This window comes from Mesoplodon bidens (assembly GCF_964165515.1).
Source record: "Mesoplodon bidens genome assembly, chromosome: 6".
NCBI classification, from domain to species: Eukaryota; Metazoa; Chordata; class Mammalia; order Artiodactyla; family Ziphiidae; genus Mesoplodon; species Mesoplodon bidens.
In genome coordinates, this window is record NC_138162.1 from 11,016,358 (window position 1) to 11,038,414 (window position 22,057).

General features: G+C 54.3%; 2 protein-coding genes across 2 annotated transcripts in view; one reads left to right on the forward strand and one right to left on the reverse strand.

Moving 5' to 3' along the window:
* Window positions 1-1,079, forward strand: part of PSMB7 (proteasome 20S subunit beta 7) — a 57,892-nt gene extending 56,813 nt beyond the window's left edge. The window contains exon 8 of the mRNA XM_081238385.1: window positions 853-1,079. Coding sequence (XP_081094511.1) covers window positions 853-964 — 112 coding nt within the window. The 3' untranslated portion in view covers window positions 965-1,079. The remainder of the gene's footprint in view (window positions 1-852) is intronic.
* Window positions 1,080-2,131: 1,052 nt separating this feature from the next.
* The window catches only part of NEK6 (NIMA related kinase 6), an 83,264-nt gene continuing 63,338 nt past the window's right edge, over window positions 2,132-22,057 (reverse strand). The window contains exons 7-10 of the mRNA XM_081238386.1: window positions 20,997-21,104; window positions 10,019-10,113; window positions 6,760-6,873; window positions 2,132-3,703 (exon numbers count right to left, since the gene is read on the reverse strand). Coding sequence (XP_081094512.1) covers window positions 3,593-3,703; window positions 6,760-6,873; window positions 10,019-10,113; window positions 20,997-21,104 — 428 coding nt within the window. The 3' untranslated portion in view covers window positions 2,132-3,592. The remainder of the gene's footprint in view (window positions 3,704-6,759; window positions 6,874-10,018; window positions 10,114-20,996; window positions 21,105-22,057) is intronic.

Sequence of the window (22,057 nt, forward strand, 5' to 3'; positions counted from 1 at the left end):
TTCACCTTGAGAAGGGTGGTGTTGGGTGTGTCCTCGTGCTGATCTACCATATCCCTGTGGGGACAGTTAACTCTCCCTTCTTGAGTCTCGAGAGTATGGTCAAAAGCGACAAGCCCAGGGCTTGCCTGGTGGTGCAGTGGTTGAGACTCCACCTGCCGATGCAGGGGACACGGGTTCGTGCCCCGGTCCGGGAAGGTCCCACATGCCGCGGAGTGGCTGGGCCCGTGAGCCATGGCTGCTGGGCCTGCGCGTCCGGAGCCTGTGCTCCGCAACGGGAGAGGCCACAACAGTGAGGCCCGCGTACCACAAAAAAAAAAAAAAAAAAAAAAAAAAAAAAAGGGACAAGCCCAGAGTCTGGCTGCGGGTCATTTTTATACTGTTTATGCTTCCAAATATTTTTAAAGTGTTTAAGGTAACAGTTATGTCATTCTTGTTACTATTCAAGAGAGTGGCCACGGCAGCTTAATGAAAGGATTCGCTTCCTCCTGGTTACTGAAAGGTACTTTAGGGAGGTTGAAGCTTAAAGGCAGAGGCCCAAATGCTTTCCAGCATCTTCTGGGGATGGTGAGGTGGGGAAGGAGATTTGAATGTCCACCTAGTGCCAGGTTCTCTATATTATCTCTTTTCATGTGCATCATGTCTACCAGGTATCCCCATTTTGTAGCACTTGAAAGCCAAGGAAAGTGAACCTTGGGGGAGCTGAATCCTCCCAAGGTCGCAGAACTGGGTGTCAGGAGAGCGAGGATTCCAGTCCAGGCCTGCTCGCTGCCTGCATACTTGTCCCTCTCTCCAGCCCTCCATCAGGCCCCTTGGGGGGATCCTAACTCTCTGCGTTTGTTTTTCTCTCATTAGGTTTGGCCGGTACAAGTGTGAGAAAGGGACCACTGCAGTCCTCACTGAAAAAGTCACTACCCTGGAAATTGAGGTGATGGAAGAAACAGTCCAAACAATGGACACTTCCTGAATGGTGTTGGTGGATGTCTGGTTATTGCTCCAGAAGACTGGGGGCAATGGAGGCTCCCCCTGTAAGACATTCGGCCAGTGTTTGCTGAATGAACCCAATAAAAAATGAAAACCAAGTTAAGTGGCTGAAGTCTCGGGGCTCTGTGGTTTTTTGGGCTGCTAAGGCCCATCGACCTGGCCTCCCCTTCAGGATGTTAATCCCTCCCTGAATACTACTCTGCGTTCAGGTGGGTGTAAGAGCAGTTTAACCCTTCTAAAAACAGACGAGGCCTCATTTTTGTTGCAGGAAGTCAGACTGGGTTGCTCTGATTCTTCAGTTGAACATGTATTATATGCAGCCCTTGTGCTAACTTACTTTCTCTTTGTTCAGGGTAGTCCCAGGTTTTTGTTTTTGTTTTTTTAGGATGAGTGCAGCACAGCCTTTTACCCCAGCAGCCAAGTAGGAAAGAAATAGAGATGATCACTTCTGAGTACCAAGAAAAAGCAGGTAGGTGGACAGTTTTGCTTTGCTATAGCTGCATGAACCTGGGTGAACTCCACTTTGGCCAGTTTCACAAAGTCAAAAGAATGCTTTGGGCCTTACTATCTGTAATAATTAGGATATGATCGTTTCTCAGACACTCAAGCCTGGTGAATGGTTGAAATTGTATACCTCCAGAGGGTCCGAGTAGTAGGCAGAATTGTTCTCATGGTGTCGAAAGTGGATGGCATGCAGAAAGCAAGTTCATCTGTGTCCAACGCTGATACTGCCAAGGGAGACACACACAGTAGGGATTCTGAGAGCCGTAAGCAGACTATTTGCAAAAAATCTGTCTGGAATCAGAAAAACTTTCAGTGGTGAGTGCCTGACTGTCCCCCAGAGCGAGCATGGCTGGGGGGACAAGAGAAAGAGGCCTGGTGCCATGGTCTTCCAGAGTGAGCCCACTCTTGGGCCAGCCTCCCTCGTTAAACTGCCAGGAGTGGGTGGGGAGAAAAATGGAATTATTTAGGATAGCAACTTGGCTGACGACTTATCAAAATTATCTGGGGAGCTTAAAAAAATTCCCAGATTACTTAGAATGTCTGGGCCCTGAGAAATTGTGTTTTTAAAGGAGGCTCTAGAAATCGTGCTGTGGTGTGAAGCTGTTTTTAAAATTACCCATGAATCGTACTCATTCACAGAAGGAACCCCTCTTACCCCATTTTATTTCAACCATGGAGAATGAGTACAAAGCAGAGGCTGCATCTGAAGAAAATTTCTCAAACCCGACAGTGTTACAGTAGAACAGAGTTCACACGTGGAAACAGCGCAGTGGCCCAGCCCAAATTCTTTATCCCCAGGGAGGCCTGGTCAGAGCTCCTGACCAGGACACCAGTGGGGCGGACAGGCATGTACTCTTTCTGGAGGGCTGAACTGTCACTAAGTCGTGGGTGACAACTTAGACCATTTGAGGATTAACTTGAGTGTAAAAACAAAATTCAAACTATTTCCTTCAGAGCTTGAGTTTTCCTTAAGTTCACATTTATAAATTAGTCTTCACAGTTAATCCTATTTGGGAACAAGAAATAAATGAACACATTTCTGGTTTCCTACAAATAATACAGTTGTACATTAACTCTTGACTTACATGGTCCCTGGACTTCGGCTTTGTGAAGGGGTGAGTGGCTACCATTTTTGGATCGTCTGCAATGTACTGCAAGGTAACTTACATTATTTTATTTCAGATTGTATCAGCAACCCTGAAGGTAGATGTTATTAGTCCCATTTTACAGATGAGGCAACAGGCTCAGAGAGGCTAAGAAACTTGCCCAGGGTCATGCTAGGAAGGTGCAGAACCAGAACGTGTACAGAGAATAGCCTGAGGGCAAAGCCCGCGTGGTTTTCGTATCCTGTGCTTCCTTCTCATGGAGGAAAACACTTAACACTGATCATTAAATCAACTGCCAGCATTCAGGCAGGTGAGGTGCCTATAGTACTAGCAGGTGTTCGGGAGAGGACGGCTGAGCCGGGCTGCACAGAAAACACTCATGGCTTCAACTACTGTTGCCTCTGTACCAGATGCTGGGTTCGCCTCGTCGTCATCCATCAAGTTATAAACGTAGATAAAAATATTAGGAAGATCTCCACTCTACTTAAAAAATTATTTCCACTTTCTCCCCTTACAACAGAGTAAATTAATAAGCACACAGCTTGATTGTTTGAAAAGATTCTAAGAGCTAAACCAAACTTACTACTAACCATTTTAAAAGGCTCACTACAAATCACACAGTCTCCTGGATTCTCCTGTTAGTTCAAACCTTGACAGGTCACTGAAGGAATTATCCGAAAGATTCACATTACAATCCAGATATAAGAGGTGCCTCAGTGGCTCACTGAACCATCCACCCTTGTTAACAACCCAGCTGAGACCGTTCACAACAGTTTAAAGAAAGGACTTTCAAATTTGACCACCAGTAACACGTGACCAGTGCCCCTCCCCCCAGCAGCCCTGTATTCAGCATCTGCTGTAAAGCCCGGCCCCTCTTTGGGGAACCTGCTGAATGAACCCTCTTGTCTTAGTTGGTCTCGGCTACCAGGTGGCCACTTTGGAGAGAAGACTCAGGTAAGGCAGAGCGGTGTGGCTTCTGAGAAGGCGCGCTGCATCCACGCTCAGGTGCTCGAAGTCCACACGTGCATCTGTTTGGCAACCTGGTGCACGTAGCTGATGTCGGGTCTCTGGTTGGGGTCGGGGTGGATGCACATACTGACCAGTTCTCGTAACTGCAAGGGAGAGAATGATACGTATTGTTCGTAAGCAGCCTTGTGGAGGCTCTGCATTAACTCATGAACCCTCAGGGCAACTAGAAGATGAGGAATGGCGCTCAGGACAGGTGAGTGGTGGGCGAGTAGTCACAGTCACCTGGGGAGAGCAGGACCAGCACCAGGCCTGTCTGGCCCCAGAGGCCATGCTTGGAGACCCCGAGTGGTACCTCCAAATAATTTTGAACTTTCAGCTGCCTACATACACTACTGGCTATATCTGTGTGTACAGTGTGTGTGTCTGCTGTCAGTCATGCAGATGCCCAAACCAGAGGACAAAACTCAAGGCAAGGGCTTATTGATCATAATAAATGTATTAACATGCAGCAGAGCTGCAGTCTGCCTACCCCCTGGCCTCTTTATTGTGCTCATGAAAGACAGGAGCTTTTAATTATACAGACACTGAAGGCTGCTCCTGCCTCGGGGTGGGGGAGGGGCACCTTGCTCCTCTGATCACCTCCATTCTTCTGATAGCCAGAGTGCCAATTATTTTAATGGTAATTAAAATAATGACCTTAAAAAGCCTACATCTTAACTTGCATCACTGGGCTCACTGCAATTTTTTCATTTAAATACCTGCTGCTGGAGGGGCTGGCTGGCCAGGGCCGCAGCAGGGAGAGGGGAGATCCTGACTAAGGGGGCTCATGGGGACTCTGCGGCCATGGTCAGCAAGTCTGGGGTGGACACGAGGGTCATGCGGAGGCCCGGGCTACGGTGCACACTCCCTGTTTCACTCCTGAGGTGTTGTAGGCTCAGGGGCCTGGGGTTCCTCCCCCAGGAGACACTCCAAACTGCCTGCTGCCTTTCTGGGGATTTCACTGCTTTATAAACACTGGGAAGCCCCTGGGCAGATGCAGCTGCGCCTGCAGCCGGCTTGGACACTCCTGGAGTCTGAGGTTGCCCACGATGAGACCATACTCTTCAGAACCTTACCGTATTCAGGGGAAGGTAGCTGTGGTTGGCCTCTGACAGGTTAAATTGCCCAAGAAAACCACATTAAGGTAAAGTCTCTGACCCAAATTGCTCATTTGTAAACCGCACAGTTGGCAATAAGTGCATGTTTGAAAAGTTCAGAAGAGAAAGTGTCTTATTTCCATTTCTAAGAGGACATATAACTTCAAAAGTGAGGTGTGCCAAGGAGCTCCAGTGCTAAGAATTAGCACCTCCAGAAGTTGCACATAACCGGTGAAAGCCAGGTGCTCTGGGGAGTAGGAGCTCTGGACGCTAAGGACTGACTTGGGAGGGAAGAGGGCTGAGGGCTTTATGTGGATTCATTCATTTCAGCTTCATAGCCATGAGGCAGAGGTTATGGTTCCCATTTATAGATGGGGAAACTGAGGCACAGAGAAGTTGTCATTTGCTCCAAGTGGCATGGCTCCAAGCTTCCTAACAAATTCCAACAAACAAAATTCCAAATTCAAACAAAAGATGGGGAGGAAAAACCAAATGCAACTATTAACTTGGTGAAGAGCTCTAACTAGTTTTTCCTTAACTGCCAACTTCCACTCCGGAGTGTAAGTACTTCCTCCAAAGGTACTCATAAGAACTCCATAGGAATGTGCACTCCTGACCCTCACTCTGGCTGCTCGGAGTCCGCAGAGCCGCAGGCATGGCACTGGGAGCAGAGGGTGCCAGGAGAAGGGTGGCTGATGACCTTTCTCGCTGGCCTGCCAGGATACAGGGTTAGCGCACACTGGGGCACCTGGTTGCTACAGCTTGGCCGGCCCAGACCCAGGGCCCTGGTGGGCAAGGACTGCTCCTTCCAGAGCTTTCAGGATTGTGAAGTGAGCAGCATGGACGGCTCCTCACTCTGGCTGGACGACTGGCTATAGAAGAGGGGCGGGTGCCCTCAAGAAACAGGATAGCGCAGTGGCTAGGTGCAGGCCATCTGGGTCAGACCCTGCCTTCACCACGAGCAAGTTACGTGACTTGGGCAAGTTACTTAACCAGTCTGTATCTCAGTTTCCTTCCTGGTAAAATGGCATTAGTGGGGTGGGGTGGGGGGGGATTCAACACAGTAAATCATAAATACAAGTTGTTATTATTATGAGGCAGTGGCCTGTGGTCCTGCAGGGTGGGCCCATGGAGGACTCAGACTCCCAATCACAGCCACTAGCACTGACCTTGAAAAAAAATAACCCATATTGAGCATTTACTCTGAGCCAGGCCCTGTGCTACAGCCAGATGATGATGGTTGTAAATGCATTGCCTTAATCCTTAATCTAGTGAGGTAGATTCCAGGATTATCCCATTTTACAGATGAGGAAACTGAGAGTTCAGTGACTTGCCCAAGAATAGTGAGGGGAGTGTGTAAACCTATGCATCTGTTTACACTCTTAAACCACGCTGTGCTGTAAGCCTGTCATCTCATCCTCACTTTTTATCCGTGAAGGCAAAATATTAGGCCTGTTTTCAAGATGAGGGAACTGAGGCCGATGATGCTCTCCCACAACCTCACCTGTCACAGCCTGATGGCCAGACCTGTCAGGCTGTCCTGCTCTCAGTGTAAAATGTTGAAAATAAAAGGCCAAGGGGTCTGACCTAGGTCTGTGGTGACAAGGAGACCAGGCTGCTTGCTTTGGTTCCCTGTCATGGGAGCAGAGTGGCCGCCAGCAGTGGTGTGGCGCTGGCCAGGCCCTGCCACCCGCTGCATCTGGCTCCTGTTGCTGGACGCCGGGAGCCCGTCTCCGGGCCCCGCAGCAGCGAGCCTCCCACTCGAGCGCTGGGTTGGGAGCCAAACGGGCAGGAGGGTGCTGACGGGGCAGCTCCTGCCGGTTCCTGCCAGTGGGTGGCCTGCAGCCCTGTCGGGGGGCCCACACTGAGGTCCCTGAGACCTCCGGTAAAATCAGTCTGCTTGTTTCCCCTTCTGAGTCACTTCCCCAGAAATCTTCCTTCTCGGCTCTGTTAAGTGAACCCAAGCTCAGCCCCACAGCCCTGGGATCTTGGAGCTGCCCCTCCTCGAGCCCTGCGGGTCGCCTGGAGCTCACCAGGCCCAGCCCTGGCGGCAGCAAACTCACCTTCTCAGAGTAATGTTCTCCAGGGAGAGGCGGGTAGTCACACTGCTCAATCTTCTGGCAGAGGGAGAAGAGGTTCATTTTATCTCCATAGAAGGGGCTCTGAAGAGCTGCCATCTGCAAGGAGAGGGGGATGAGAAATGAGTTTTCAGTCTTGAGGTCCAGGGCAAAAGGGGCCGCTCCAGATGGGGGGGTGGTGCTTCCGGGTCCTCACCGCAGCGGCTGTCCAGCAAGACTCCCCCATGTCCTGAGGAAGCTGGGGTTCAACAGAAAGCGGCAGTTTTTACACGATTCTTGTTATATAAGCAAGTTAAACGGGACAAAAGTTTCAGTGACAAAACCGTAAAGTCAGTGAAGAAGGGGCAGCTGAGTCCTGAGGGCCAGCCGTGAGCAGGCGCACGCCTGGCCTCTGGTTGCCTCATCTAAAATGGATGCAGCTCCACCTGCAGGGCTGTGGTGAGGCTTGGCTGGCACAGGAGGCATCACGACCTGAGCGGACATCATCTGGCTCCATCCCGAAAGCAGGCCCCCTGCTGGGGGACCGTGGAGGCCCCAACGGGTTCTCACCCAGTCAGGGAACTACCCGGACTTCCCACTCCACCATTCAGAGCACAGCGGGGGGGTGTCTTCAACGGGCACACAGGAGCCGTGGGCTGCCCGTGAGGCCTCCCAGCACGGCGCCCGCCAGCCCCATCTGCTGATGACTCTGTAATGGGATTCAAGCGCTGCCTGTCACTCCCGCTCACTGCTGCCTGCCTCCAAGTGATGGCCCGACACCTCCTGCTAATGAAGTGCCGTTGGGTAATTGTGCCCGCCTGTCCGTTTGGCCCTGGTTCCCTTCAAGGAGCCGGGCTGCCAGGGCCACTCGGCACAGACTCCACAGCCGGGGCCTGTGGGACACCTGAGGAATCCTCACTCCCCTTCAGGCTCCGGGAGGTGGGTGGGCGAACCCTGTCTCCGGGCTCGGAGAACCCGTGGTAGCCCATCAGCTTTAGTTTCCTGGTCTGCCCCACGCTCTGTTCACCCCTGTGGACAGGTCAGGTGATCCCAAGAGCAAGAGCAGGACTTGCCTCCTTCAGAAGAGCACAGGGCTCTTCAGAGCCCAGGCAGTGTCCTTGGGCTTCCAGATGGCCTTGGGAGAGGCCGTGTGGCCTGGAGACTTGGGGGTTTCCTCTGACCCAGGTCAGGAGTCTGCCCCGGGCAGCACCTGTGGGCCAGGTACCTGGGCCCTGACTGACTGCTTTCACATGGGTGTCTCCTCCCCCTGACAAGGGGCTTGGGCCCCTCTGAGGAGGGCTGGGAACCCGCCTGGACTGTGAAACCCACCCCTGCAGGAAGGCTGCAGGGAGTGGCCCTGGCACTTGGCCGGGCAGGATGAGTATGCAGAGGCTCTGCCCTCTGTGGGCTCAGGCAGCCCGACTGAACTGGCTTTACCATCCAGCATGCAAAATGGCAGCACTTGGGTGATGTATTTCCAATAATTAAAATGAGAACCTCGGGTGCAAAGGGTTAATTGGGCAGTTTCAAAAGGACATCTGTTGCTACAGTAGAGAGCAGCTGAGGCTCCCGGGCAGTCATTCGGGGTGACGTAGTGCCCTTCAAGTCACGGCAGGAGGATTAAGATGGATTTTCCTGGAAAGCGTGTCTGTTCAGAGTAGAAAGGATGTCGGCCCTACTAACACGGGCTCTGGTTTTTCACGTGTCTGACCTGGGAGAGGGACTGGGTGATCCTTTCAACAAGCCAGCCTGATCTGATTTGCACAAAACTTGCTGTGTGGGACTCCAAAAGAGCCCCAGAACGTCAAGGCATGAGCCCCGTATCTGCCGTTCCCTTCAGAGAATTTCTCCATCCTTCCTGGCACCTTCCCCACAGTGTTTCAGAAAAGCTCTCTGAACAGGGTCAGCAGCGAGCTATGCCAGAGGAGCCCTCTCTGCCTCCCTGGCTCCCAGTGGCTTCTGCATCCATAAATGCAGATTCTAGCCGAAGCAGCGTCCCTGCCTGCTGCCCTCCAGCTGCCGGCCGCGGGCCTTCCACCCAGATCAGAGCACTGGGCTGTGAAGGAACCTCTGGGGCTCCTTGAGACACTGGGATTAGAATGGTTACCCCGACGGCGAGATCTCCTCTACCGGCGACCACCCACCTCTGACTGGTTGAAGCAGAGGAGGAATTGCTGTCTGGGGCCTCGTTAGAGCTGCCAAAGCCGCGGCTCTCAGCGCTGCTCCTCAAATGCAGAACTTTTCCTGCCTGGTGTTACTGGGATGACACATAGCCGGGGAAATGGGAGTGTGGCGACTTGCCCCCGCTGGGAGGGCTCAGGGAAACTGGTGTGTGATTTAAGATGTCAGAAGGAGAAGGGGATTCTGACTCAGAGTGGACAGCGACTGCCTTTGACCCTGGCCCTGTCAGGGCCTCGGACATTCATCTCATCACCAGTATCTCCCGAGCTCTTCCGGGAGTGAAGGTTGAACCCAGAGGCTAGTTGCCAAGCAGTCTGCAGCCCTGCTTCCCCACGAGGTAGGGGGAATCCAGACCATTCTCTGGCTCAAGCCAGAATTCCAAAGCAGGATTCCATACAAAGCACAGCTGAACCTGTCCCCTGGCCCACTTTCTTGCTGGTCTCAGCCTCCTCAGGCTGAGGCTGCTGTAAGAAGGCCCCCCACTGGGGATCCTGATTCCTTCAGCTCTGTGCTCAGAGCTGAGCTCCCATATAAAAATAAGTAAATCCTGCAGAGCCCAGGCAGCCTGCTGAGCGCCTCCACGGGGTGTGCCAGGTAATGAAAATACAGCGCCAGGTCTTCCAACAGGCCGAGCTTGGGCATCCCTGCTGGGAGCTCCTGGAGGGGCCACTGAAGTTGCTGGGGGATCCTCACAACCGGGCCTTCCCCTCAAAGGGGCTCTGAGCAGAGGCCCTGCATCTCTTTCTCCACCAGCCAAATAGTGAACAGAATCACCCTGGTTACCAGGGAACCCGGGGCAACCAGATCCCCCTGCCTGTGCTCCTTCCATCAGCAAGCAGACACTGGACTCTCCGTCTGGTTCTAGTCCATCTCCCTTCCCAGATACGAGCATCCCAAGGGTGAGTGGCACCTAGCCTGCAAGTGACCACCCCTCTAACCTCTTCCAGCCTGACACTGCTAATCAGGGAGACATTGGACCGAGTGGGGTGAAGGACAGGACCCAGATGGTACCAGCCCTGCCCCAGCTGGGTGCCCACCACGCATGCCCCACCAAATGCCACCGAGCTGCAGGCCAGACACTCACCTCGTACAGCAAACAGCCCAGAGACCAGATGTCAGACTTGAAGTTGTAGCCGTTCTCATGGATCCTCTCTGGTGACATGTAGTATGGTGTCCCCACTGAAACACAGCAAAAGGATGGGTGCTTATCCTCTGTGCAGGGGCAGCACAGGAGGGAGAGGTGGGGAGGGTGAGGGCTGGGGAGAGGCCTGGCCTCAGCCTCACCAGGGTCCTGGGCAGCGCCCTCGCCCTCTCTTCCTGTCCCCTCCTCTGTCAAATGAGAGGGCTGGGACAGACTGGAGCTTCCCACGCTGGGAGGGCCCTAAAAGCCCCTGGAGATAGGGACCCACCCAGACCTGACAATCGGTCTGGGGGCTGAGCGGCTCAAGACTGGTGTTTCTGCCAACTGCCCGGGGGGGGGTGGGACACAGTGGCCAGGCTCTGGGAAGCAATGGACCAAAATATCCTCTAAGGTGACTGTTTGAATCCCAGAAGAGTCCAGATAAGGCTCTCAACAGTGAAAACAACCACTGTGAATGTGGACCAACCATGGTGTGTGTGTTAGCCCATTTTACAGATGGGGAAACCAAGGCTCCAAAAAGTGGCAGGACTGAGGTTCAAACACAGATCTTCAGGCTCCAGAAACTGAACTCTTAGCCACCACCCTTGGCTGCTAGCACCAATCAGCAGGTCCAGACTTGGGGTTGCCTGAGATTTCTTAGCCAGAATAGAAAAGATACTAACCATTAAAGAAAAGATTGATTAACTGGACTTCATTAAAATTAGGAACTTCAGTTCACCAAAAAAACATTCAGAGAGTTAAAAGTGCAAGCCACAGAGTGGGAGAAAATCGTCTCAAAACATATACCCAACAATGGCCTCATGTACAGAATATATATTAAAACTTCTATAAATCAATATACAAAAGACAAACATCCCCCTCCCTCAAATTAGCAAAAGACTTGAAGGGGTATTTCACAAAGGAGAATATCCAAATGGCCAATAAGCACATGAAACGATATTGTGTTTCTCATTACTCATCAGGGCAATGCAAATTAATAGCACAGTGAGGTACTACCTACCACCTACCCACCTGAACGGTTAAAGTTAAAAAGACTGAGATAAACCAAGGTGGTGACGTGCGGAGCAACTGGAACCCTCACGCATTGCTGACGGGGCCATAAAATGGCACGATCACTTTGGAAAACCATCTGACAGCATCTACTACAGCTGAACACTGCCTACACTACAACCCAGCAATTCCACTCCTAGGTACACGCCCAAGAGAAATGAGCGCTCTGTCCATCAAGAGACATGATCAAAAACGTGCAGAGTGGCTTTATTCGTAATAGCCAGGAGCTGGAAACAAATGGTGATCACCAGTAGAAGATATAAACTGATAATGTGGTCTGTTCACACAATGGAATACTAAACAGCAACGAACAAGAGCAAATCTCAGGTACGTGCTACAAAATGGATCAACTGCACAGACACAATGTTGAGGGAAAGTAGCCAGGCACAAAAGAGCACCCACTATTTGATTTCATTTTTATCAAAAACAGGAAAAATTACTTTATGGGGGAAGTGATCGGGAAAGGGCTTGAGAGAGCTTTACTGTATGTGTATCATGTCTCAATTAAAAAGCAGAGGAGTCACACTTGAATATCTGGAGCTGGGCAAAGATGGGAGGATTTCCTGACAGGTGGTGAGCTCCCCATCACCAGAGGCGTGCAAGCTGCAGCAGAGGGGCTGAATTGGCATGGCCGAGGAGGGGCCGAGGAATCTGGATTTGTAACCACAGATTTGTAACCTGAGATTCTGATATCAGTCCATTTGGAGGATGACTGTTCTGGAGGCTTTAGGACCAGATTTTAAAGGTTGCTACACAGAGGACATTTTCACTGGCCTGGAGTCACCATGTGAATGTGACAGTGGCTGCTGCTGTTTTGGCCAGAGTCTGTGAAGGGAGCTGGAGTCCAGCGTGGCGGAGGCTGAGCCTGAGATGTGAGCTGATGACCCTAGGAAGGAGGGATGTCCAGCGCCACATGTGGGAACACAGGGGACCCTGGGAGGGGAAGAGGGCTTCTTTTTTTTTTGCGGTACGCGGGCCTCTCACTGCTGTGGACTCTCCCGCTGCGGAACACAGGCTCCGGATGCGCAGGCTCAGCGGCCATGGCCCACGGGCCCAGCCGCTCCGCGGCACGTGGGATCCCCCCCAGACCAGGGCACCAACCCATGTCCCCTGCATCAGCAGGCGGACTCCCAACCACTGCGCCACCAGGGAAGCCCGGGGAAGAGGCCTTTTGATGAGCTAGACTAGGAAAGTGACGGGTGCCCCAAACCAGGGGCCCAGACTTCAGGCTGTCATGGGCCAAAGATGTTTCAGAGCAACTTATGTTTGCCAAGTAAAGGTGTTTAAATAAAACACAAAATCCCAACTACCATTTCGTGTCACTACTACTCAGTTTAACACTAGAACAAGTATTTGGGTTGGCCAAAAAGTTTGTTTGGGTTTTTCCATAAGATCTTACAGAAAACCCAAACGAACTTTTTGGCCAACCCAAATAGAGACTCCATCTCAAGATCAAGGACAGTACTTCACATTGAAAAAGTTTAGCTGTTTGAAAACTTTATCATCTTCTTGCTTTTCTCATCTCATTGGAGATGGCTGAGAAATTCTATCACGCCTGACTTGTAGAGGCTGTGAACAGTGTTGGAAACCCACGCTCCTGGCATGAGCACGCTGGCGGCAGGACCTTGTTACCAAAGCGTCCCAGTGCCCTGCCCAGGGCTGGGTCATAGCAGGCACCTTCTAAGCATCTACTCACTGAATCAATGAACCCATCTGCATGTTATCAGATAGTATGTATCAGAGTTAACACTTTTTTTCTTGTAGTCTAACACACTATTTACTCAACTGATGTCTGCCCAAGAGGGACTACCTGATTAGTGCTTTATCAGGGTACCAAGCATCCTTTGATGGCAATAATCCCAGGAGAGCAGACATCAGTTAAATACATGTTTTGCGAACTGTGTCATCCTATATGCATACTTTATGGCTGAAATCAGGGGGCTAATTGCTATTCAGCAGAAAGAGCTGTCAGTCACCACATGAACCCATGTGGGATTCTATAAGCAAACTGCGACTTCCAGTAGCAACCCCTTGTATATTTCAGCCACAAGGGAGCAAAATGAAAATGAACGGGCAAGTGTGAAATGGATGGCTTGTCACAGCCAAACCCCAGGATGAAATCCAAACAGTTCTCACTTAACAGCGGGAACCTCAGACCAAACTATAAGTGTTTCTAGCACTCAGGGTGCTGTGGGGGGACGTGCCTACGAGGTGAGAACAGTCTCCTGCAGAGAACAACCGCAGGGGGCTGATGGGGTGCAGAGACAGCGGGGGAGGGGCAGAGGTCAGAGGCCCCGTCCTCAGTGAGGGACAGCAGTGCCCACCGTCTGGCTGCACCACATCCTTAAGACCCCTGGCCAGCCCCTGCCCCCGACCTGGCCAGGCTGGGAGTGTGGGCTGGCCCTGACACCTCTCACCACCCTCAGTCTTATCCTCTGCTCATTCTAGATGAGTGGCCAGGCTTTGGTCTACGGCTGCCTTGGCCAGGCCCATCCGAAAATGAAGTCTCTGAGCCGCTGTCCCCCCTGCTCCAACCCCGGCTCTGTGCCTCTGCCTCCTGGTGAGTTCCTCAAGGTCAAGTTAAACTGCCCCCGCCCCTGGCCACAGAGAGCTAGCTGCTTGGTGAGGTCTGGACATTTGGTTTGTTCCCCTGTCCCTCTGCTGGGCCTCCAGATCCCTGCCTCAGCCCTGCTTGGGGTAACAGCCTGGGGGCACCAGGGAGAGAAAGGTCGGGGGCTTCACCACCCCTTCCCTCCGCTCTCCACCCCAACCTTCTACCTCTCATTGCTCCTTCTGCTTGTACCCCAGTTTCCACTGGTGTTAAGGGGGGAAAGGCAAACGCCCAAATGTGATTTGTACTTTCTTCTAAGATGCCAGTGCTGCATACGCCATTCCATCCATCCATCCATCCATCCATCCATCATCAATCCATCGTCTGTCCATCCATCCATCCACCCACCCATCTGTATTCAATGTTAACTGAGCCTTGACGCTGTGCTGGGCCCTCCCAGGAGGGGGTCCCTCAGGAGGTGGTGAGTTGCCTGGCCCAGCAAGTGTCCAGAAGGAGCCAGCTGAGCAAGGAAAGACTGGACTGATCAGTGGCTGCAGCCAAATCACCCGGAAGAAGTTGTTAAAAACCTGAACCCCCAGCCCAACCCCAGGCCTGTGGAACCAGAACCTCCAGGGCTGGAACTTGGACACCTGCATCTCCCACAAGCTCCCAGAGTGTCTGATACGTGTTACAACCTGAGAGGGGCTGTGCAAAGCCTCCCCGACCTGCCCTCCTTTCAGATGCGCAGAAACATCCGTGGAACAAATGAATTCATGAAGCATTAACTGAGGGAAGTTTGGCCGGCCACTGGGCCCTCATGGTCCTGCCTCTGGGCAGCTTCTCTTGTCCCCTGACCCAGGGGAGGGGCTGCTCCCCCTTGGTCTGTGCTCTGGCTCATCAGAGGGGTTCTCAGCTTGTGCTAGAGGCGTACAAAGCTGCAGGGGGCGAACACAGCACCTCGTCCTGTTTTGCCAGCTTTCCCCAGGAATAAGCCTGTAAAACCCGATTTTTATACCAACAGGAAGTGCTCAAACATTATAAAGGATAATGCACAACCTGCATGAGTTTTAAAGAGAAAAATGAGAGGCTTCAAAGAAGTTCCAGGCTTGCAGCGGGCCCTGGAGGATGTGACCCTGAACCCCGGGGGAGCGGTGATTCTGGGGGAGAGAGGCAGAAGCTGGCACGGGATGGAGCCTCCACAGACAGTGGCCCTGAAGGCCCGGCTCCCTGTCCTGCCCGGGGGTGGGGTGGGGTTGCCCCCGTGGGCCCTTCCAGCCGGCAAAGCAGCAGCACAGTCCCACGGAGATGCTCAGACGCAGAGAGAACACAGCCAGGGTCTCAAATCCCCTTCCAGCATCTCCCCGTCAGACCTGCAGGCTCCCAGCCCCGCCCCCAGCCTCCCCTCCAGGGATGGAGCTCTGCATATGAAAGAGGAGCCTAACAAACCCTGACCTTGCCCGAGTCTTCACCTGGAACTCCCAGATTTCAAACCGGGCAGATATCAGAGGAGAACTCGGGACCTCAAAGCAGAGGCTGATTAAAGGGCCCCGCTTCCCAAGATGCGCCACTCCTGTCAAAACAAACTCTGCCGTGTTTTGAAATGCTCACGGTGTTTGAAACATGTTCATTAGATATGAAAAAGGCAAAGATTTCACAGGAAGGGGAGGCTGCCTCTGTGGGCTGCACTTCTTCCCCGAATGGTGGTTTTGAAAATGGCTGGGAAACGGGGTGTGGGTGCTGACATGCATCAGCTGGGCGGGCCGGGAGGCCTGGGTACCATCCTGACGGCAAAGGAGCTGCACCCCAGCCAGGTCTGAACCCACTGCAACCACTGGTGAGCAGAGAACTGAACCGCTGTCTCAGCCTTGTCTCCCCACCGGTGGAACACGGGGTGAACTCATGGTCCTCGGGGCCCTCTCTGCCACACTTCGGAGCCTCGGTCTCCCTCTCTGGAAAATGGGGATAGTTCAACCTCCTGGCACACAGACAGGCAGGCAGAAGGGCTCTGGGGAGGCTCTGCTGCTACCACAGACCCCAGGGGGTGGAGGGGGGGTGAGGGGAGTGGACTGAGGAAAGGAGGGCTGGGGGTGGCCAAGAGGGCAGAACGAAGGAGCAGGTGAGGACCAGATTCCTCCTCTGTGCTGCACGAGACCCCGGCCTATGAAACTCCCTCCCCGCTGCCCCCAACACCAATCAGGCCTCACATCCTGAGGGGGCTCCCCTCCCATCTGGCCCTCTGGCCGCTGCCCTAGCAGCTCCACCTCATCTGGACAACTGGCGGCTTAGCCCCCCGCTGTCCTGCCCATTCCCACCCGTCCTACACCGCAAGGCAGGGGCCATGTCCCTGTCCCTAAAGCCGACTGGCTCCTCCATCCCTCAAGAGAGAAAAGCCGGGTCCTCAGCCTGGCATTCGAGGCCTCTCCAAACTCTCCCCACTCCTCCCAACGCTGGATCTCTGGGCAGCAACACACACACACGCACATGCACACCCCTACAGGCTCACCTGTGCCACCACTTGTTATCAAGTTCTCCTTAAATTAATTACCAGCTGACCCCATGCCAAGCTACACTTGGCCCTCTGGAGAAGCAGTGATGTTGAAAAGACATTGCACTTTTATCAGCGTTGACTTGATTCCAGATTGTTATATCTGCCTATTTTTAGTTCCCACATGGAACACCTCTAACAGATGTGAGTCAGGTAGCACGATTCTGCGATTCTATGCAGGACCCTGTGTTTTCCAGGTATCAGGGGCTCATCCAAGGTGGCTCAGGGAGCCTCGGACGGAAACCCTGGCGTGGCCATGCCTCGCCTGCCACGTGGCTCTGGCTGGAGCACCACCCACCTGGCATCACAAAGGTGCTTGCCTCACTGCACCTGGAATTCCTCCCCTGTTAACCGGCTGTTATGATTCCCACCCCCAGGGCGGCTTGAGCCCTAAACAAGGTACCACCTGGGACATGACTATTAGAACAGTGCTTCCCTCGTGGTGAAGACGCTAAATGGATTCCCCTCCAGGCTGTAAGCTCCAGAGGGCAGGGGCCATCCGGGTGAGCTGCCCAAACCTCTGAGTGAGTGAATGAACAAGCTGTGGTTTGCATCCTAGGCCCGGGTCGAGTCCTCACTGGCCGTCCCCTTGAGCCCTTCCCTTCCCTCCCTGCCACCAGCTCATCTTGTTCTAATGGTTTGTGTCCCTGAAAATGCCAGGGATGTGGCAGACAAGCCAGGAGCCACTCACCAGCCACAGGAGATCTCCCCCGGCCAGGTGTCAGCGCTTAGAACCTGGGCTCCACCTACTGAAGCAGGTTTTCTGGGCCAGTTGTTCCCAGGTGTCCTGGGCTGCCAGGACGAAGGAGGAGGTCGCCAGGGACACATCTGCATGACGCTCTGAGCCCACACTGATGGGGCCCCCGGGGCGCCTGGCCGTGGGCGCACTCACGGGGGCGCTGTCGTGACAGGAGAGGCTCAATCCTCCTTCCCTGTGGCCCAGGACAAGCCCCAGGTCCCCCACGGCCCACAGCTATGAGGTTGGGTAGGCTTCCCCCCAGGGCGCTGTCAGTGTTCCCTACCCAGAGAGCTCACTGGGCCCCAAGGCCACTTCCCGGCTGGTGCTGTGGAGAGCTGCTGACCCCCCAAGGGCTCCAGTCCCTGCCTCCCCAGGGACCATAGGGATGTGGTGGCACCTCTCTGAGCCTCAGTTCCGTCACCTGTCAAATGAAGATACAAGCCTTATGGGGATGACGTTTTAAGAAGCAACATGTTTTTCAAACATCCTTTAAGCCTTGTCTTCTTTGTTAACCCACCTCCTTGGCGAGTTCAGTGACCATAGAAAACGGAAGTAAAGGGCAGCCCTGGGATGGGGTGAGGCAGCTCCAGGCCCCCAGTGGACCCTGGGCTCCTCAAGCACAGCCGAGTCACGGAGCCCAGCACTGTGCCTGCACACAGTGGGCCCGCAGAAGACGGTTCCGCCTGCCCTCACCCAACACCACCCTGGGACTGTCGGTCTGCCCACCAGTCTGGCGGCCCCCTGAGAGCAGGGAAGGCTGCATCCTCTCGTGTCCCCATAACCTCGTGTGTCAGTCCCAGCCCAGGGCCAGGGCGTTCAGCTCAGGGAAGGGAGAAGGAGGGATTTATGCCCCACGGCCAAGCCGGGGCTCAACAGCCTGGGAAAGCCAGCATGCCCTGACCGCAGGCACCTGACAGGGGTTGCCCCCAACCGGGCCTGTTCCCCCATCCCCCCGAGAGGCAGTGTGGAGCCCTGCACCGGCCTGGGTGTGAGCCTGCCTTACCTCCCACCCCTGATCCCAGCCCGAGGCCGCCCTCTCTCCTCTGCGGAGCGGGAAGGGCCTTGCTCTCCCAGCCCCACAATTTGTCTTGCAGCTGCTGCCGTTGCTTGGAGCGAGACGCTTGCTTGTAGCTTGTGAGCTGTGTGTAGGCAAATCTTTCATTTTTCTTTCATTATGCCGGCGTGTACTGTCACTTAATTTTTATGTATGCGATCCTTCCTGACAAATATGATCTGCTGCCTGGTAATTCGTCTGACGCTTATTCTGTTCCGCGCTCTAATTACGGCTCCTATTCCTGACACCGAAGCAGCCGCTCTGCCACCGCTGGGTACCGCACCTGTCAGCCCGGCCATGGCATGACTAATGCCCTTTCATGCCAGTCTCGTGTTAGCAAATACAGAGGCGGGGAGGGGGCTGGGGGAGGAGGAGGCAGGAGGAGATGGGATGTGCATAAGCCCCGACGTGGGTCAGCAGCCTCCGGAGACAAGGTGGCTGCCGGGGCAACGTGGCTGCCACCAGGGCATCCCCACATAGTAGGTGCGCAGAGGCGCAACGGAAGCATAATTCCTACCCACGCTCAGGGTCTGGAGGAGCCTCCGCCCCCCAAATCCTTCCCACGTCACGACGCAACTGCAATTAGTTCAATCTCCTGCACCACCAAACGTGTGCACAAGACTTAGCTGTGTGCAGAACCTCGCTACGGAAAGGGGCTCTTTCTCCTGTGTCCTGGAGACCTCGGGCCCTGGGCTGTGGCTCTGCACTGTGGCCATCATGGGGCCTGGCCCTCGGTTCTCGGTTCTGGCAGCAGGACCTTGCCGAGCCCGTGCCCCTCAGCTCGGTGGGCAAACAGCCCCAGGAGGGCTCCTTCCACCCACCACGCGGCCCGTCAGCCACTCAGAGGCCCCGAGAAGAGCCAGGCTTACCCGGGCGGCCTTTTCCCAAGTTCCAATTCCTTCTCATTAATATAATAAGTGCACCAGTCCAAGTCAATAAACTCACACTGTCGGACGAGCCCGAATTTCTGCCCGTTCCTAATGATGTGATCTTAACCAGCTCTGACGAGTGCCGCAGTCTCTTCCCCAGCGGGACGGAGGAGGGCTGGGGCCTGACAGGGGACAGGAGGCAGTGGCTTTAACTCTGCTCTTTGACGGTTCCCCTTGAATTTCTGGCCTTTTTGAAGCTCTTAAACCAGAGGAGTAAACGGTCCCTAACTGACAAGACACACTGACTTTCCCAAAGAGAAGGGTCTGAGGGGAGCGGGAAAGACAGTTTCCTCCCAGGAACAGGGAGTTGGTGGCCGAGTTCCCGAGGGAGATCCTTCCAGGACCCCTGAGCCTGGTCCCCTGGAAGAAGCATGAGCCCTGCGCCGGGAGGCCTGCATTTGGGTCCTGACTCTGGTGCCACACAACTCAGAAGAATCACTCAAGTTCCTTGGGTTTTAGATTCCTCGTCAGCACAAAGGAAGGATCCCACAGACCCTCACATCTGTTTGAGGCATGAATGAAGTGTCACAAACTCACGGGTTGGCGGGTCCTTGAACATCCTTTCATTCTGACCTAACCGAAGAGCCATGACACGCCAGCTGCTAAGGAGGCCAGGCCAGGGGTCCTCCAGGGTCAGATGGGGACGAGGGTTTCAAAACAACCAGATGCACGCACGCACAGGCACACGCACACACACACACACGTTCCCAGCTGGGGGCTGCTCTCTGAGTTAGCGTGTTTCTACAGATTGTGTGCTACACCCTGAGAGCCTCCAGCCATCAGGACCTGTATGAACAGTGACAGTTTCCACCAGGAAAGTGTGTCTTCCAGAAAGCACCTCCGTTGTCACCAGAAGACGCTGTGTGTCTCCCGGCATGCCCCAGGCTCTCGGGGACAGGGAGACACGAGATGCACTGGCTGGGCCATGGAGCGCAGGGCAGATGAGTGCAGAACAGAGTGGCTTTCAAGGGGCCAGGCCTGTGGACGCGGCAGCGCACAGGGAGGTGAGCCTCAGGCGCCGTCCCCTCAAACGCCACCCCAAAGAGCCAGGAATTGCTCAGGGAAAGGGGAGGTGCCCCTACACCCCTCCCCATCATGAAACGTTCCCCCATGGCCCTGGTCATAGCACATAGGGGACCCTACTTCTGTGTTCCACTGGGGACTTTGCTGGTTTCTAATTCAATGTCATTCTAATTAAATGTAAAATTCTCCATGGGTCCAAGTTTTGCATTCACTCACGTATCTGGATTCCGAAGCTGGGCAGTGCTTAACGTGACCCAAAACACACATGTGACCTCCAAGTCTCTTCCGGCGTCCAGCCCTCAGCGCTCCGGCACTCCTGGGATGGTGCCTACCTACTGAGCTTAGCATTCAAGGCCCCGCCCACCTTCCTTGCCACCCAAGGTCCCTCGACCCTGATCACCTCATCCCTTCCCCAATGCCCCGCCAGCTCCTATTCACTCCACACCGCTCAGCTAGAAAGTCGCCTCTACCGGGGGAGCACTTGGCCGCCACAGCTTTGAAACTGCCTGTTTAAAAGCCCAAAACAGGAACAGCCCAAACGTCCCCCAGCAGGAGGAACAGCCTGCGTGGGTGAATGAAGTGTTGAGAACTCATGGGTTGGCGGGTCCTTGAACATCCTTTCATTCTGACCTAACACAAGAACCACGACGCACCAGCTGCTAAGGAGGCCGGGCCAGGGGTCCTCCAGGGTCAGATGGGGACGAGGGTTTCAAAACAACCAGACGCACACACTCACACACGATGGGATACCACGCAGCAACGAGCAAGACGGAGTGGCTGCCAGTGTGACCACAGAGCCACATCTCCCCACCCCCTAGAGCGTGAGCGCGTGAGGATGCAGGGGAGCCCCGTCCCGGGCTCCTCGGGACCTTGGTTTACTCCCCTCTGGTCACTGTTCTAAAGAAGAATGTCTGGGGTTCAACAAGGCATTTTGCTGCGCTAACCAACTAAAGGCACCATGGGGACAGGGTCCGCATCTCCCCATGTCATCCAGACCCTGCGGGGGGTTGGGCGTGGACGGGCCCCTTACCTAGGGAGTGGGCCGCGGTGGTCTCGGAGCTGAAGAAGCGGCCCAGGCCGAGGTCACCGAGCTTCACGATGCCCGTGGCTGTAATGAACACGTTGGCAGGCTTGATGTCTGCAGGGGAAGGACAGGGGTTGGTGTGGGATTAGAGGTGGGGATGGCTGGGGAGGGGCAGGACGGAGGAGGAGGCCTGGGGGTGGGTGGAGGGAAGGGCCCTTCAGGTGATGGGGGCTCAGCCGCCAGTCCTGCTCCCTCAGGGCGAGGCTCCAGCCCTGCCTCTGCCCAGCTGTGGACCTTGAGAAATGTAGCCTCAGTTTCCTCATCTGTGAAATGGGTCTAACTTCACTACGTCACAGGGCTGCTGTGAGGTCTAGGAGGGCAGGGATTTTTGTGCTCGTTTCCTCTTTTACAGCTAGAGCAGGCACTCTGAGAAAATGTGTGTAACAGATGAAGGAGGCGCTCAGGGAGGTAACCTGTGCTGTTCCCCAGTGACTAGGGCAGTGCCTCGCATACAGCAGACACTGATAAATGCAGGTGGAATGAATGTATGGAGGAATCAGTGAAGTCATCTACGTGACTCCTTCCAGCAGGCTCCTTCCTCACAGTTCAGGATGATGTCAACTTTCAGAAACACTTACCTCCTCTGCCCAGCCAACTCCTACTAAGGCTTCAAAGCCCATATTAAAGTTCCCTTTTCCAGGATGCTTTCCTTGCCCTCCCAGGCAGAGCTGGTGGCAACACTGGAACTGGCCATGACTCGGTCACCTCCCTCCCAGTCTCTCCACCCAACCCTTGCTGCGACCCCTCTGTGCTGGCTCCAGGCTGGAGTTGGGGGCTGGAGAGTATGTGCCGAGCATGGTCCCTGTCCTTGGGGTCCATGTAACTACATGGTATTTGGTGCTCCCACCATGGGGGGGCCCCTGACAGGGGCAAGAGCCACGAGGCACGGGTGTACATTTGAGCCTGGGGCCTCACACGCCCATTCTCTGACCCCATAAGGACAGGTGAGATGCTGGACACCCACCGGATGGGGAATACAAAGTGGCCCAACTTCCACATGGCTGTCC